Source organism: Saccopteryx bilineata, chromosome 4, assembly GCF_036850765.1.
Source record: "Saccopteryx bilineata isolate mSacBil1 chromosome 4, mSacBil1_pri_phased_curated, whole genome shotgun sequence".
NCBI lineage: Eukaryota > Metazoa > Chordata > Mammalia > Chiroptera > Emballonuridae > Saccopteryx > Saccopteryx bilineata.
The window spans coordinates 11,043,964-11,056,024 of record NC_089493.1 but is presented as its reverse complement, the minus strand read 5'-3'; the positions used below and the strand labels follow the sequence as shown (position 1 = coordinate 11,056,024).

General features: G+C 38.2%; 1 protein-coding gene across 4 annotated transcripts in view; it reads left to right on the top strand.

Moving 5' to 3' along the window:
- The window catches only part of UNC79 (unc-79 homolog, NALCN channel complex subunit), a 246,226-nt gene that overhangs the window by 60,297 nt on the left and 173,868 nt on the right, over nt 1-12,061 (top strand). For all 4 annotated transcript variants that reach the window (XM_066276137.1, XM_066276136.1, XM_066276135.1 and 1 more), the window contains 3 exons: nt 3,153-3,245; nt 8,115-8,170; nt 9,236-9,365. In XM_066276137.1, the coding sequence (XP_066132234.1) occupies nt 3,153-3,245; nt 8,115-8,170; nt 9,236-9,365 (279 nt within the window). The remainder of the gene's footprint in view (nt 1-3,152; nt 3,246-8,114; nt 8,171-9,235; nt 9,366-12,061) is intronic.

Below are 12,061 nucleotides of genomic sequence, written 5' to 3'. Positions count from 1 at the left end.
AGCACTTGAAATCTATCTAGTGAGACTGAGGAACAATTTAATTTAAATTAATTTAAATTTAAATAGCCACATGTGGCTATGGCTACCATATTGGATAGTGCAGCTCTAACAATTTGAACCTCATAAGAACAATGACTTGCCTGTCTTGTATACAGCTGTCTTCAGGGCCTTGAACAATGCCTGGTACATAGGTGGTACTGAAAAAATACTTTTTGAATGAATAAGTGACTAGAGCATTGGATATGAAGTCAGCTGACTTGGGCTGTGGTCCTAATAATTAAGTTGGTGTTCTCATGCAAATAATTTGATTTCTCTTTTATAAAAAGGCTTTACCCATATACTTTTTTGGGGGTAAGGGGGTGAGAATCATATAGTATATTAGGATCTATGAAATGCAAGAACAGATTAAGGAATTGTTACTGTTCACAGAGGGAGAGGGTGGTGGGAATGGTTATTCTGATGGGACCGAGAGGACCAGGGACTAGGTCTGAAAAGTTTTGACTGTATTTCCTGAGCACAGTATTAAGTGTAGACATTTTAAAGTTTTGATTAATTCTCTTCTTCCATCCATTGTATGTAGCTGTGGCCTTTTGTACCCTCGTGAGGACAAGCAGCATATCTGTTTACATCATGCTTCTTAACAAAATTTAATAAATGATGTTTTTCTGTGCATGTTTATTAAATTAGCATTACGATGATTTTATTCAGTCTGTTAGAAGGCTAAGAAATTGCAAGGTGCCGTGTGTTTATACAGGCACTGGAGCCAGTTTTCTAGGGCTGGAGCCAAGGGAATGCTTTTGGCTTTACGGTTGACCATACTTGAGGGCGAGCATGGGATTTGTAGGGGTAGAAGGGACATCCAGAGGTCACCAAACCATTTGGGCTGTTCTACAAAAAGACGTCTAAATCATCCAAGGCACTTGGGCATCTTGCCCGTTTTCAAAGGCCTCCAGGCACAGTGATTCTCAGCCTCTCTGAATAGTAGTTTTCATTTTTAAGAAACTGCTTGTTATTAAAAAGTGTAAGATGAATTTAAACAAAGGTGAAAACCCTTCTCTCAAAAGGAATGGCTATATATTTCATATATATATATATGAAATTATTTTTTTCTTGAGATTTTCTTTCTCTTCCTTAAACAAGGGGCTCATGGGGCTTGCAATTATTCCTTTCACACCTAGACACCTTACTAGTGTTTTCCATCTTATTTCTCATCTTTCTAGTAGCACTTCTCAAATGGAAGTCCAAGGTCCATTTGCATCCGAGTTACTTATTACGTATGGAACTTTCCTGTCTCCAAGCTGAGTTAGGCCCTCTGTATACGAGCCCCCAAATGCTGAATCTGAACACACTCTCTGGCTCAGGTCTGAGAGTCACTGCACCTTGTTTTTTAGGATTCAGCTCCAAATCCTTTTTTCTTGATCAATGCTATTTGATTAATCAACTTTACCATCTAAGAGCTGTGAACTGATGTCTACATCTTTGTATAATTATTATACTTATTTATATTGTATAGCCAAACTAATTTATCTACCTGAGTATCACCTATTTGGTAGGTTAGCAGCAGCCCAGCTGCACGTGATGAATAAAAGCAAACTCAGGTAAAAGAACCTTACCTATAGATCCGTTTTATTTGTGTGTTTATTTCTGTAAAGCTGTTGTAATGGCCATCATCTATTGTGGTGTTCAAAGTCTTTTATATATATATATATATATATATATATAAACAATCATGATAAATTTTCTTTGTCTTTTTTACTTTGTGACTAATCCTCTATTACTGTTTTAATGATACTTTTATACATGTGTTTTATTATAAGGTGCTTTATTCTTTCTGGATATAGGTGAGATATTATTCCCACATATTGCAATTTTATAAAAAATAAAGTAAAATAAAATAAAATAAAATAAAGCAGGTTTTAAGGTTATCTGTTTTTTTGTTGTTGTCCATGATCATGGTTGTGTCTATGGTGAGTAGGATATTGAGAATTTACTTTCCGAGGGTGTTATACTCACTGTACACTGTTCTATGCATGATTTCTTGACAGTTTTCCACACAAGCCCAAATATAGAATAAGAATTATTCCTGAAAAAAGAAATTCATTTATATCTGAGCCCTTATAAAGTTCTTATATTGTGGGTCCTTTCACAATTACTGTGTTTAGAATAATGAAGTACTCTTTGGAGACATATATTACTCTGACTTGAATCAGTGCTAGTTCTGAGTGTTTATTGGGGTGACCTGATACATTCTATTTAAAAAAAGACACAGATAGAAATTTAATATAGAGCTGGATGTCATCATAAACAAGCCACTAAATGATGTCTTGAGTGATTGTCACCCAGAGAACACAGTTATACAGCTATAATTTGAAGAAACCAAGTTGCTTTGCAATTGAATGCTTGTGGCACAAGATAAAATGTTCAACAGCAGCGTTATTTACAGAATCAACAAGTGCTTTATTTAAAACCACTCAGATGGATCTGAGGATGGTAAGCTTTGGAAAACTAAAACAGTTTTCATGGTGATGAAGATGTTCCATGAAGGTTTGAATAAGATTTTTTAATGACTTGTGAGAGTTGAAATAATTTTTAAATTAATATACTACTTTTTAAATAATATATGATTTAAAATTTATGTAACTAAATAAACAAGGCACCCATTATAAGTAGACTATTATTTTATCTGTATCTCTAAAAGTTAGTATATTCAAGCTTTGTTTTTACTTTCTTATTGGGATAGCCTTCAAAATGCCTTTATACCTGGGTACACGGAGGATTCTGTTTTCTCTTTCTTTTCCACTCAGATACAGACATCCTGGAAGCAGAGATCGCATCTGAGTACAGCTCTGCTAGAGCCATTACGTCACGTTCTGGCCCTGTTCATACTCCTTGTACACTCTCACTAAATGCTGGCTACTGGCGACAACACTGCAGCATTTGTATACTAGGATACATTTTGTAGTTTTATTTGTGCAAAATGTCCGCTGATGTGGTTGGAACTTAAATATATAGTTTCTTCTCAGTTCTTATGCTTTATGCAAAGTAGCAAATTTATATATATATGAAAAATCTAATAAATGTATTTAATAGTCTCACTAATGTGTGTGTGTGTGTGTGTGTATTGTGTCTAATCAAAACTATTTTGGTTTCAGTGGGTTCCTCAAGGAGAGAAGGAGTTCCTGCCCATGTTAATCTCTCTGCATCATCCATGCTAATGATTGCAATGCAGTACACATCCAACCCAGGTAGGTGGGACTTTGGGTGGATTGACTCATTCCAAAACCAATAATAAAACAGGACATCAAACAAGCAAGTTAGAGATACTGGTGTGAGAAGAACTTCTCTTGGTGGGTAGACAAGTAAAGATATGTCAGAAAACACACTTTTGAGTTGAAATAAATTCCCCCTTCTTGTTGCTATTAGCAGTCATCTTGCTGGCTGGTGATATTTTCAGAATGTTTGAGGACACAATTTTAGAACCTTGACTGGAAATTGAATATACTATAAAGGAATAGTTGAATTAGAAATATAAAAATCACCTGCAATTCTAATAATTACAGAAAACCATTGTTAATAATTTGTGAATTTGCTACTATAATGCCACACAAGTATTCTTCAACCTAAATCTTTTACTATGTTTCTGATTATTTCCTTAGAATAAATTCATAAAAGAGGGATTAATTGGTTAAAGAACTTGAAACAATTTCCATAGTCTCACTAATTATATATGAAAATACACTTAACCTGTCATTGGGTATTATCATAAAATTTGTATAGAGTTGGACAAGTGAAAAAAAATAGTACCTCATTTTGGTTTTTATTGCTTTGATTACTAGTGATGTTGGATAGGTTTTCTATGAGGTACTCTGTTTGATTCCCATTCATCAGTATAATTGCAGATGGACTTTGGGAAACTGACCTAAAAAGGGGCTGATTGTTGGAGTTGCATGCTAAGATATGACAATTTTAATTTCTATTTAATATTTATTTGGAAAGTGAACAAATTTGGTGGCACTGTTTTTAACCCTCTCCTTAATTACATTGTAAAGTATAGTTATAATTGAGTTTTTGATTCAAGGTGAAGGAAAAAATATTTTTCATTTTAAAACCTTAATGCTTCCATTGTGGAGTGTCATCCTTTAGATATGAAATCCCTTATGATTATCATATGTTTAATAAAAATGTATATATTTTGGAAGTTATATCTTATATCTGACTCTGTTTAGCTTAAAGTACCCTCAAAATGTCTTATATATTGTATTCTGGAAAAGAACCTTTCATTTGGAATCTAGTTAATTAAAGTCTCATTGTGAGGCTTGGGTCCTAATTTCTAAGTTGAGAGGCAATAAAGCAGCATAGCTAAAGTCATATGCTTTGAGGTTAGATGTATGAACAAGTTTTTAAGCACCCTAAGTCCCAAGTTTTCTCATAAAATTCCTATAAAATGGACGTGGTTCTTCCTATAGTGCATAGGGACAGGCACATCGTAAATGCTCAATAAATAGCAGTGGAATTGCTACAATCTGCTATGTTCTTCTTGGAGTTGAATGCTTCACAGGGAAACCACCAAGATCAGATAGAATAATTCTGTTATTGCTCAGTCTGCATCTTCGTCTAGCTCTGGGGGAATACGTATAGCCAGAAATGAACTGTATAGTAAGAATTGCATTTGGAGCCCCAAACCAGTCTTGTGATGTGCAAAACTGTTAAGAAGTGAGGTGATATCTACCAGGAGGTACTGCGGGACCAAGTGGTAGGTCATCGTCGTATTGTGTGAATTTTTTCTTGGGGGAGATAGCAAGAGGTGGCTTGGTCCTTGTGGTCTTTGGGTATCAAGGACAGTGTACAGATCTTGTTAAACTAACACGCATCTGCTGAGTAAATTCTCTGTACACGGTTCTGTGCTGGACCTTGGGAAAACTATCAGAAATGTTAAGATACGTCACTTGCTGTAGGAAGCTCATGTTTAATTGAGAAGATTAAGCATATTCACATAAACCATCTATTTATAGCAAGAAGTAGTATGTGAAATGTACAAACTAAATACTACAGCTAGTGTTAATTCATCATAAGGTGAGAACTCTATGGGTTGAAAGGATTAAGGAAGGCTTCATGCCATTTGAGAGCAAAGTATGGGTCTTAAAATACGGATATAGTTTTGATTGCTATGGTAAGGAGGGTCTTCTGGGAGAGGAAACTGTTTAAACAAAGGGATTCCATTCATGGGGCTGTCAGGGAACTACTCTGAGGCAGGGCCGTGCAGCAGACACATGGAGAATAGCAGATGCTGTGTAAGAGAAAGTGGCCTGGAATAACTGCGCCTGAGACGTCACCGATGGCTTACAAACAAAATTCCAGTTCTAGAGGGTCATCTGTATATTCAACAAAGAGTCGAGTATTTGCTATGTGCTGGGTACTGGGGACACCATTGTTAGCAAAACAGAACTGACCCCTGCCCTCACCTCCTAAAGCTTATCATATAATGGTGACGGGGAGAAGTCAGATAATTAGAAAATCAAATGCAAAGTCTCAACTGTGACAAGTGCTTTGAAAGTGGTACATTGTGCTATGCTATGAGATCCTACAAAAGGAGATTTCCCCTTTATTGAAGAGGTCAGGGAGGGCTTTTCTGGGGAAGTAACTGAAGAATTAGTGGTAGCACTAACAAGGCCTACACGGGGTGGGGCTTTAGGCCCAAGAATCTCATGTGTCAGAAGGGAATTTGGCAAGCAGGTGGGACTGAGAGATGGGCATAGCTGGAGCCGAGAATGAGGCTGCCTCGTGTGGGTGAGGTGTGGGCTTCTGTGGGCTCTGTGTGGGAGTCCTGCATTTATCCTAAGTCTAACAGGAAGGCACTGAAGGACTTTAAGTGGTTTGTGTCTGCGACAGGCTGCTGTTGAGAAAGAGTTAAAAGGAACCAGAGTATGTATTTATAGACCCAGGAGGAGGCCATCGCACTTGCCAGGCATGTTAAAGGCAGAGCTAAAAGAGACTGAGAAAAGTGGCTACATCTGAGAGCTACCTAGAAAATAAAATTGATAGGACTTGGTGACTTATTGGAGATGGTGGGTTTTTAGTCCCATAACTGGATGCATAGCTGGTCTATTCACTGAGGAAGGGGACGCTGAAAGAAGAAGACCAGGCTTCTGAGGGAAGCTCACGAGATCTGCTTTGGATATGCTGTGTGCAAGGTGTCTTTGAGATTTATAAGAGGAGATGGTACACCTTGGACTAATATATCATTATAGGGCAATTATATCTTAATAAAACTGGAGAAAAACTCCACACATAACTTCAATAAGTTCATAACTTTATAAAGACATTCTTTATGTCCAGAACACAAAATGCAAATACATCAGCTTACCTAAAAAAAAAAAAAAAAAAAAAAAGAAAACAGGCAATGATAACTGTGAAGTTGTATTAGGAGCTTGGAACTCCAAATAGAAATCTGTGTTAGAAGGAATGAACTTTGAGCCTACATGTCCAGTGACAGCCATTGAATTTGCATGTAGATGGTAACTGAAGTTGTATATGAATGTGACATTGTTTACAAGAGAGCATAGACTGAAAAATGGAGTGGGTTTATGACCAGGCCTTCTGGAAGTCGGCAGATAATGGCCCAGTGGGAGAGTAAGCTTGCCAAGGAGACAGAGAGGTTGTATCTGTTGGGATGTGTTTGGGTGACGAACAGAGGCCTTAAACTCCAAGATTTGTTGTTACTTAGTAGGAGGTCTTGGAGATAGCTTCATAGTGTCAGGGGGCTGAGACGGCATCTTTGTGTTTCCTTGAACTTCTCATGTTTGCAAGGTTGCTGCTCCAGTGAAGGTCATTATATGTTTTTACAAACACATTCACAAAAAGGTAATAATATAAGTCAGGGGAATTAGAACAATGTCTCCTGCTGTGCCCATTTTCCTCTTATTCAAGAGGAAAACACTGTCTCAATAAGTTTTCTAGCAGATTCTCACTTAGGTCTTGCCGGCCGAAACCAAGTCCCATGGCCATCGTTAGCTGCAGGCGGTGTGGAGAGATGGACAAGGTAGAAAGGTATTGTTGATAGCAGTTGAGTAGCAACAATAGTGTCTGCCACAGGTTACTAGGAGAGGGTCAGTCATGAAGTCAAAGGAAGAGAGGGTTTTAAGGAGAAGACAGTGGTTAATACTGAATGCTGCTGAGGGTCAAGTGAGAGACAGACTTTGTGTCTGGCATTGAGCTGGCATTGAGTTGAATGACAGGAGGTCACTGGTCACTACAGTGAGCTCTGCTTCAGTGCCATGATAGGGTTGGAAGTTGGATGCGGGAAGGTGTAAAACAGCTATCTGACTAGGGTGAAAGTAGCTTTCTTCCCTAAGTAAACACAGGCAAATCAAAGAAGCTTGCTTTTTTTGTGTAGTTTTTAACAATTCCTCCACAGATGGAACTGGCAATCAAATGACAAGACTCCCAATCTTATTCACCATTCTGTCACTTGCTATATGTCCAAACTTGGGCAAGAAAGGAAAATAAGATTCAGTTTCCTAACTGCAACATAGAGGTTATGAGATAAACACATAAAGCTCTTAGCACAAAACTGGCAGAATGAATTCTCAATAAATGTGGCACGTTATTGTGATGCTAGTAGGCTATTTTTTCCCTATGTAGTTCTTGATTACATGAATGTATGTTTCTGTTGTAAAGGTGTGATTACTAGTGATTTTTCTTAATATTTTCTTTGTTGATAAGATGAATGAAATATCCTTCTCAAGGATCTTAGAACAAAGGTTAATAAAATCAAGGGCTTGTATGATATTTGAAAAGTGTGACTGCCTGACCTGTGGTGGCTCACTGGATAAAGCGTTGATCTAGAACGCTGAGGTTGCCAGTTTGAAATGCTGGGCTTGCCCGGTCAGGGCACATATGGGAGTTGATGCTTCCTGCTCCCCCCCTTCTCTCTCTCTTTCTCACAATTAATAAATAAAATCTAAAACAAGAAAAGAAAAGTGTGACTATAGGAAAATAAGCAATTTCTGATTTTATGATTGAGTGAGAGTCATACTAATATAGTTATTATATCTCACAGGATGTTTTATCTGGTATTTACATTTCATGTTCAAATTACATTTTCTTCCTTACAGTGTATCATTGTCAATTATTGGAATGCCTCATGAAATATAAACAAGAAGTCTGGAAAGTAAGTTTTGGGCCATATTAAACTCATAGCCACAAACTTAATATATATAATATAGCAAAAATTTTTGGCATGTTAAAAGTATAATGGGTCAAATTTATTTATGTCTTATAATTTTGGTGTAGAAGAACCAATAATTCTTTCCTTTCTGGTTAATTATTTATCATTTAGAGCAGGAATGATCTTGAACAGTGGCTTGACAGAAAAGTAATTGAATATCTCTTATTCTCAGAATTTAGCAAATACTATATGACAATTTCATTTAATTTAAAGGGTTGCTTGAGAACCTGTCTTCTTTCAAATACATGTGAATTGTCAGGAAATGTGTTTTAAGAAAAAATTTCAAAAATACAATGTTTAACAAACTGGCTTATGCTATTCTAAAATCTATCTTTAACATTATTCCGAGTAGAGAAAAATTTATTGAAGGATAGTATACTTATGAATGCTACCCGGGGGGCTTATTTACAGAACCAATGGGTAAATAATAAAAAATAATGTTTTTGTTTTCTTTTTGTATTTTTTCTGAAGCTGGAAATGGGGAGAGACAGTCAGACAGACTCCCGCATGCGCCTGACCGGGATCCACCCGGCACGCCCACCAGGGGCGATGCTCTGCCCACCAGGGGGCAATGCTCTGCCCCTCCGGGGCGTCACTCTGCTGCGACCAGAGCCACTCTAGCGCCTGGGGCAGAGGCCAAGGAGCCATCCCCAGCGCCCGGGCCATCTTTGCTCCAATGGAGCCTTGGCTGCGGGAGGGGAAGAGAGAGGCAGAGGGGAAGGTGGCAGGGGTGGAGAAGCAAATGGGCACTTCTCCTATGTGCCCTGGCCGGGACCCGGGTCCCCCGCACGCCAGGCCGACGCTCTACCGCTGAGCCAACTGGCCAGGGCCAAAAAATAATGTTTTAATATGATCTAATCTGGGAAGTTACCTGGATGATGAGATTCCAGGGGAATTAAGCACCTCAACCCCTCTATTGAAAATTTCACTACTTTGGAACTATTGAATGAGCGACCTTTATTTCTATTTGATCATGCTAAGTCAAAACATTCTTCCTGTTTTCTTTAGGATCTTCTGTATGTGATAGCCTATGGGCCTTCACAAGTGAAACCACCGGCTGTGCAAATGCTGTTCCATTACTGGCCCAATTTAAAACCTCCAGGGGCAATCAGCGAATACAGGGGCTTGCAGTACACAGGTAAGCCGGGGACGGCCCTGTGATAGCCCGCAGTTACTTCTCCACCGTTTGCCTCACCTACTTGTATATATTTTTATCTTGCTGGCTTATATTTAAGTGCCTTTTGATATTGTCATAAACCCTTTCTGAAATGAGGTGGTATAAAATAAATGGATTAGAATCAGTTTCAAAAGCATTTATGACACCGTAGCGTAGGTCTCAGTCTCATTTGCAACACATATGCCCTGTGGCCTAAACTACTGCTGACATTAATCACTGCAAAGGTGTGTGTGGTGAGTAATGCTGCACAGTTGCTCACTATGTAGCAAAACCCCAGGTGGCTAATTCCGTTTTGCTAGGAAGACTCAGGGCATGTTCAACATCACCAGTTCATATATTAAGTAAAAATTCAATGACCCCGATGGCCTGGTTGCACAGGAAAAGCCAACAATTTGCTGAGTATTGGTGTTGTTAATAACTGTGAAGTAAGCATTGGATTTAAAGGTAAAGACACTCATTTACCAAAAAATAAACCAATCCCAGATCCTATGTTGTGATTTATGTTTGTATATTATAAAATCAAACAGGCCACCTAGGAATAATGGAGTTTCAGATGTCCCTGACTACTTTTGCACCCCACTTAATTGTATACATAGTTTTTTTTTTTTTAAATAAAAGTGGTGGGTGTTTTGGCAAAGTTAGCTTTTATTCAGGCTGCTGTGAGATTGTATACTGCTGTTCTAGAACCTACTTCTTTCTTGGCATCATCTTTTCTGAGGTGATTTGAGGTGGTTCAGAGGGATTTAATGTAATTCTGTTCCTGATTAATTCTCTTCCTTATGTTCCTGAATAAAGTCAAGAGCTAGAGTTATTAGTCTAGTCTTTGGGCTTTGGTGGCCCTTGGTGAGCTTATTCTAAACTCAGAACAAATAATGTTGGCCATAGTGGTAGCAATAATATTAATTAAAATAATGAACATAGAGAGTAATTTTTAAAAAAATGGAAATTGGTATCATTGGTGTTTTCTATCATTGATAGCAGACAATGTTGAAGTGTTTGTAAGTGGGTAATTTGAATGTAAAAGCAAAGATAGTTGAAAGTACCCTGGCTGGATGGCTCAGTGGATAGAGTTATCTTGGTGCACTGAGTCACGGGTTTGATCCCTGGTCAGGGCATATATGAGAAGCAACCAATAAGTGCACAACTAAGTAGAACAAGGAGTTGGTGCTTCATTCTACCTCTTTTCTCCCCTCTTTCTTTTACTCTCCCCTTTCCTCTCTCTCTCTCTCTCTCCCTTGCTCAAATCAATGGAAAAAAATAGTTGGAAGCATTTATAAAATAAAAGGTGAAGTGACTGAAATATTTGATACCAACTCCTCTCAACAGATTCCTGAAATAAGCATTTACAGGATGTATGAATGAGTAACCAGTATTAAGTGAAATTTATTTATTTGGTAATTACTTGAAGAGTAACTCTAATGTGCTAGGTTCTGTGCTTTTTGACACAAAACCAAATCTCATGGAGCTTAATACAACTGCATTCATTTCTTCAACAAATATCTATGGGGTGTCTACTATTAACCTGGGATTATTCTAGGCGCTGGTGGTAATATAATGAAAAGCTATACTAAGATCACTAATATCTAGATGTGTGCATTCCATTTGTGTAGGAAAGACCAGGATACCACTTTACAGTGTGCTAAGTGCCCAGGTAGAGCAAATACAGGCTCTGGAACAACACAGTAATTAGGAGTGCTGACCCCCATCCCCTGCACAGTTGGAAATCTCTGTATAACTTTTGACTCCCCCAAAACTTAACTATTAATGGCCTACTGTTGATGGGAACCCTTACAGATTACAGTCGATGAACATATTTTGTATGTTATATGTACTATATATTGTATTCTTAAAATATACCAGAGAAAAAAATGTTATTAAGAAAATCATAAGGAAGATAAAATACATTTACAGTACTTATTGAAAAAAAATCCATGTGCAAGTGGACCTATGCAATTTAAACCTGGGTTGTTCAAGAGTCACTTGTACAGAGAGCTGTGGGAACACACAGGAGGAGCCTCTGACCTCACCCTGATGGGGGGCATGTTTGAGGAGGGTTGAGTTTTCAAGGAACGTTCTTTAGTGAGTGACATGTAGGCTGATACTTGAATGAGATGCACACACTAGACATCATAAGGGGAGTGAACCATTAGTGGATAAAATGTGAGATTGAGGCAGAAGGAGCTGCATGGACTGCGATTGGAGGCCAAAGATAGCGTTATGGTTGGGCCTGGAGGTTATTATGCTAAGTGTATAAGCCAGTCGGAGAAAGGTGAATACCACGTGATCTTGCTTGCATGTGGAAGCTAATGAACAAAATGAACTGATGAACAAAATGGAAACAGAGTCATGAATACATGGAACAGACCAACAGCTACCAGTGTGTTGAAAGCCAGAGGGAAAGGGGAGTGGGAGCAAGACAGAGGTGGGTAGAAGGAGGGAAAATGAGGATGGAAATAGACTTTGCTTGGGGCTATAGGTGCACGATGCCACGTGCAGGTGATGTTTTATTGAGTTGCACACTTAAAACCTGTATGATTTTGTGAACCAGTGTCATCCCAATAAATTCAATTTAAAATATCCCCCCCCCCCGCTTAAAAAAAAAGATAGCATGATCCGTATTTTAGTTAAGATGGGAGTAGAGTAGCCAGAAGTAAGCA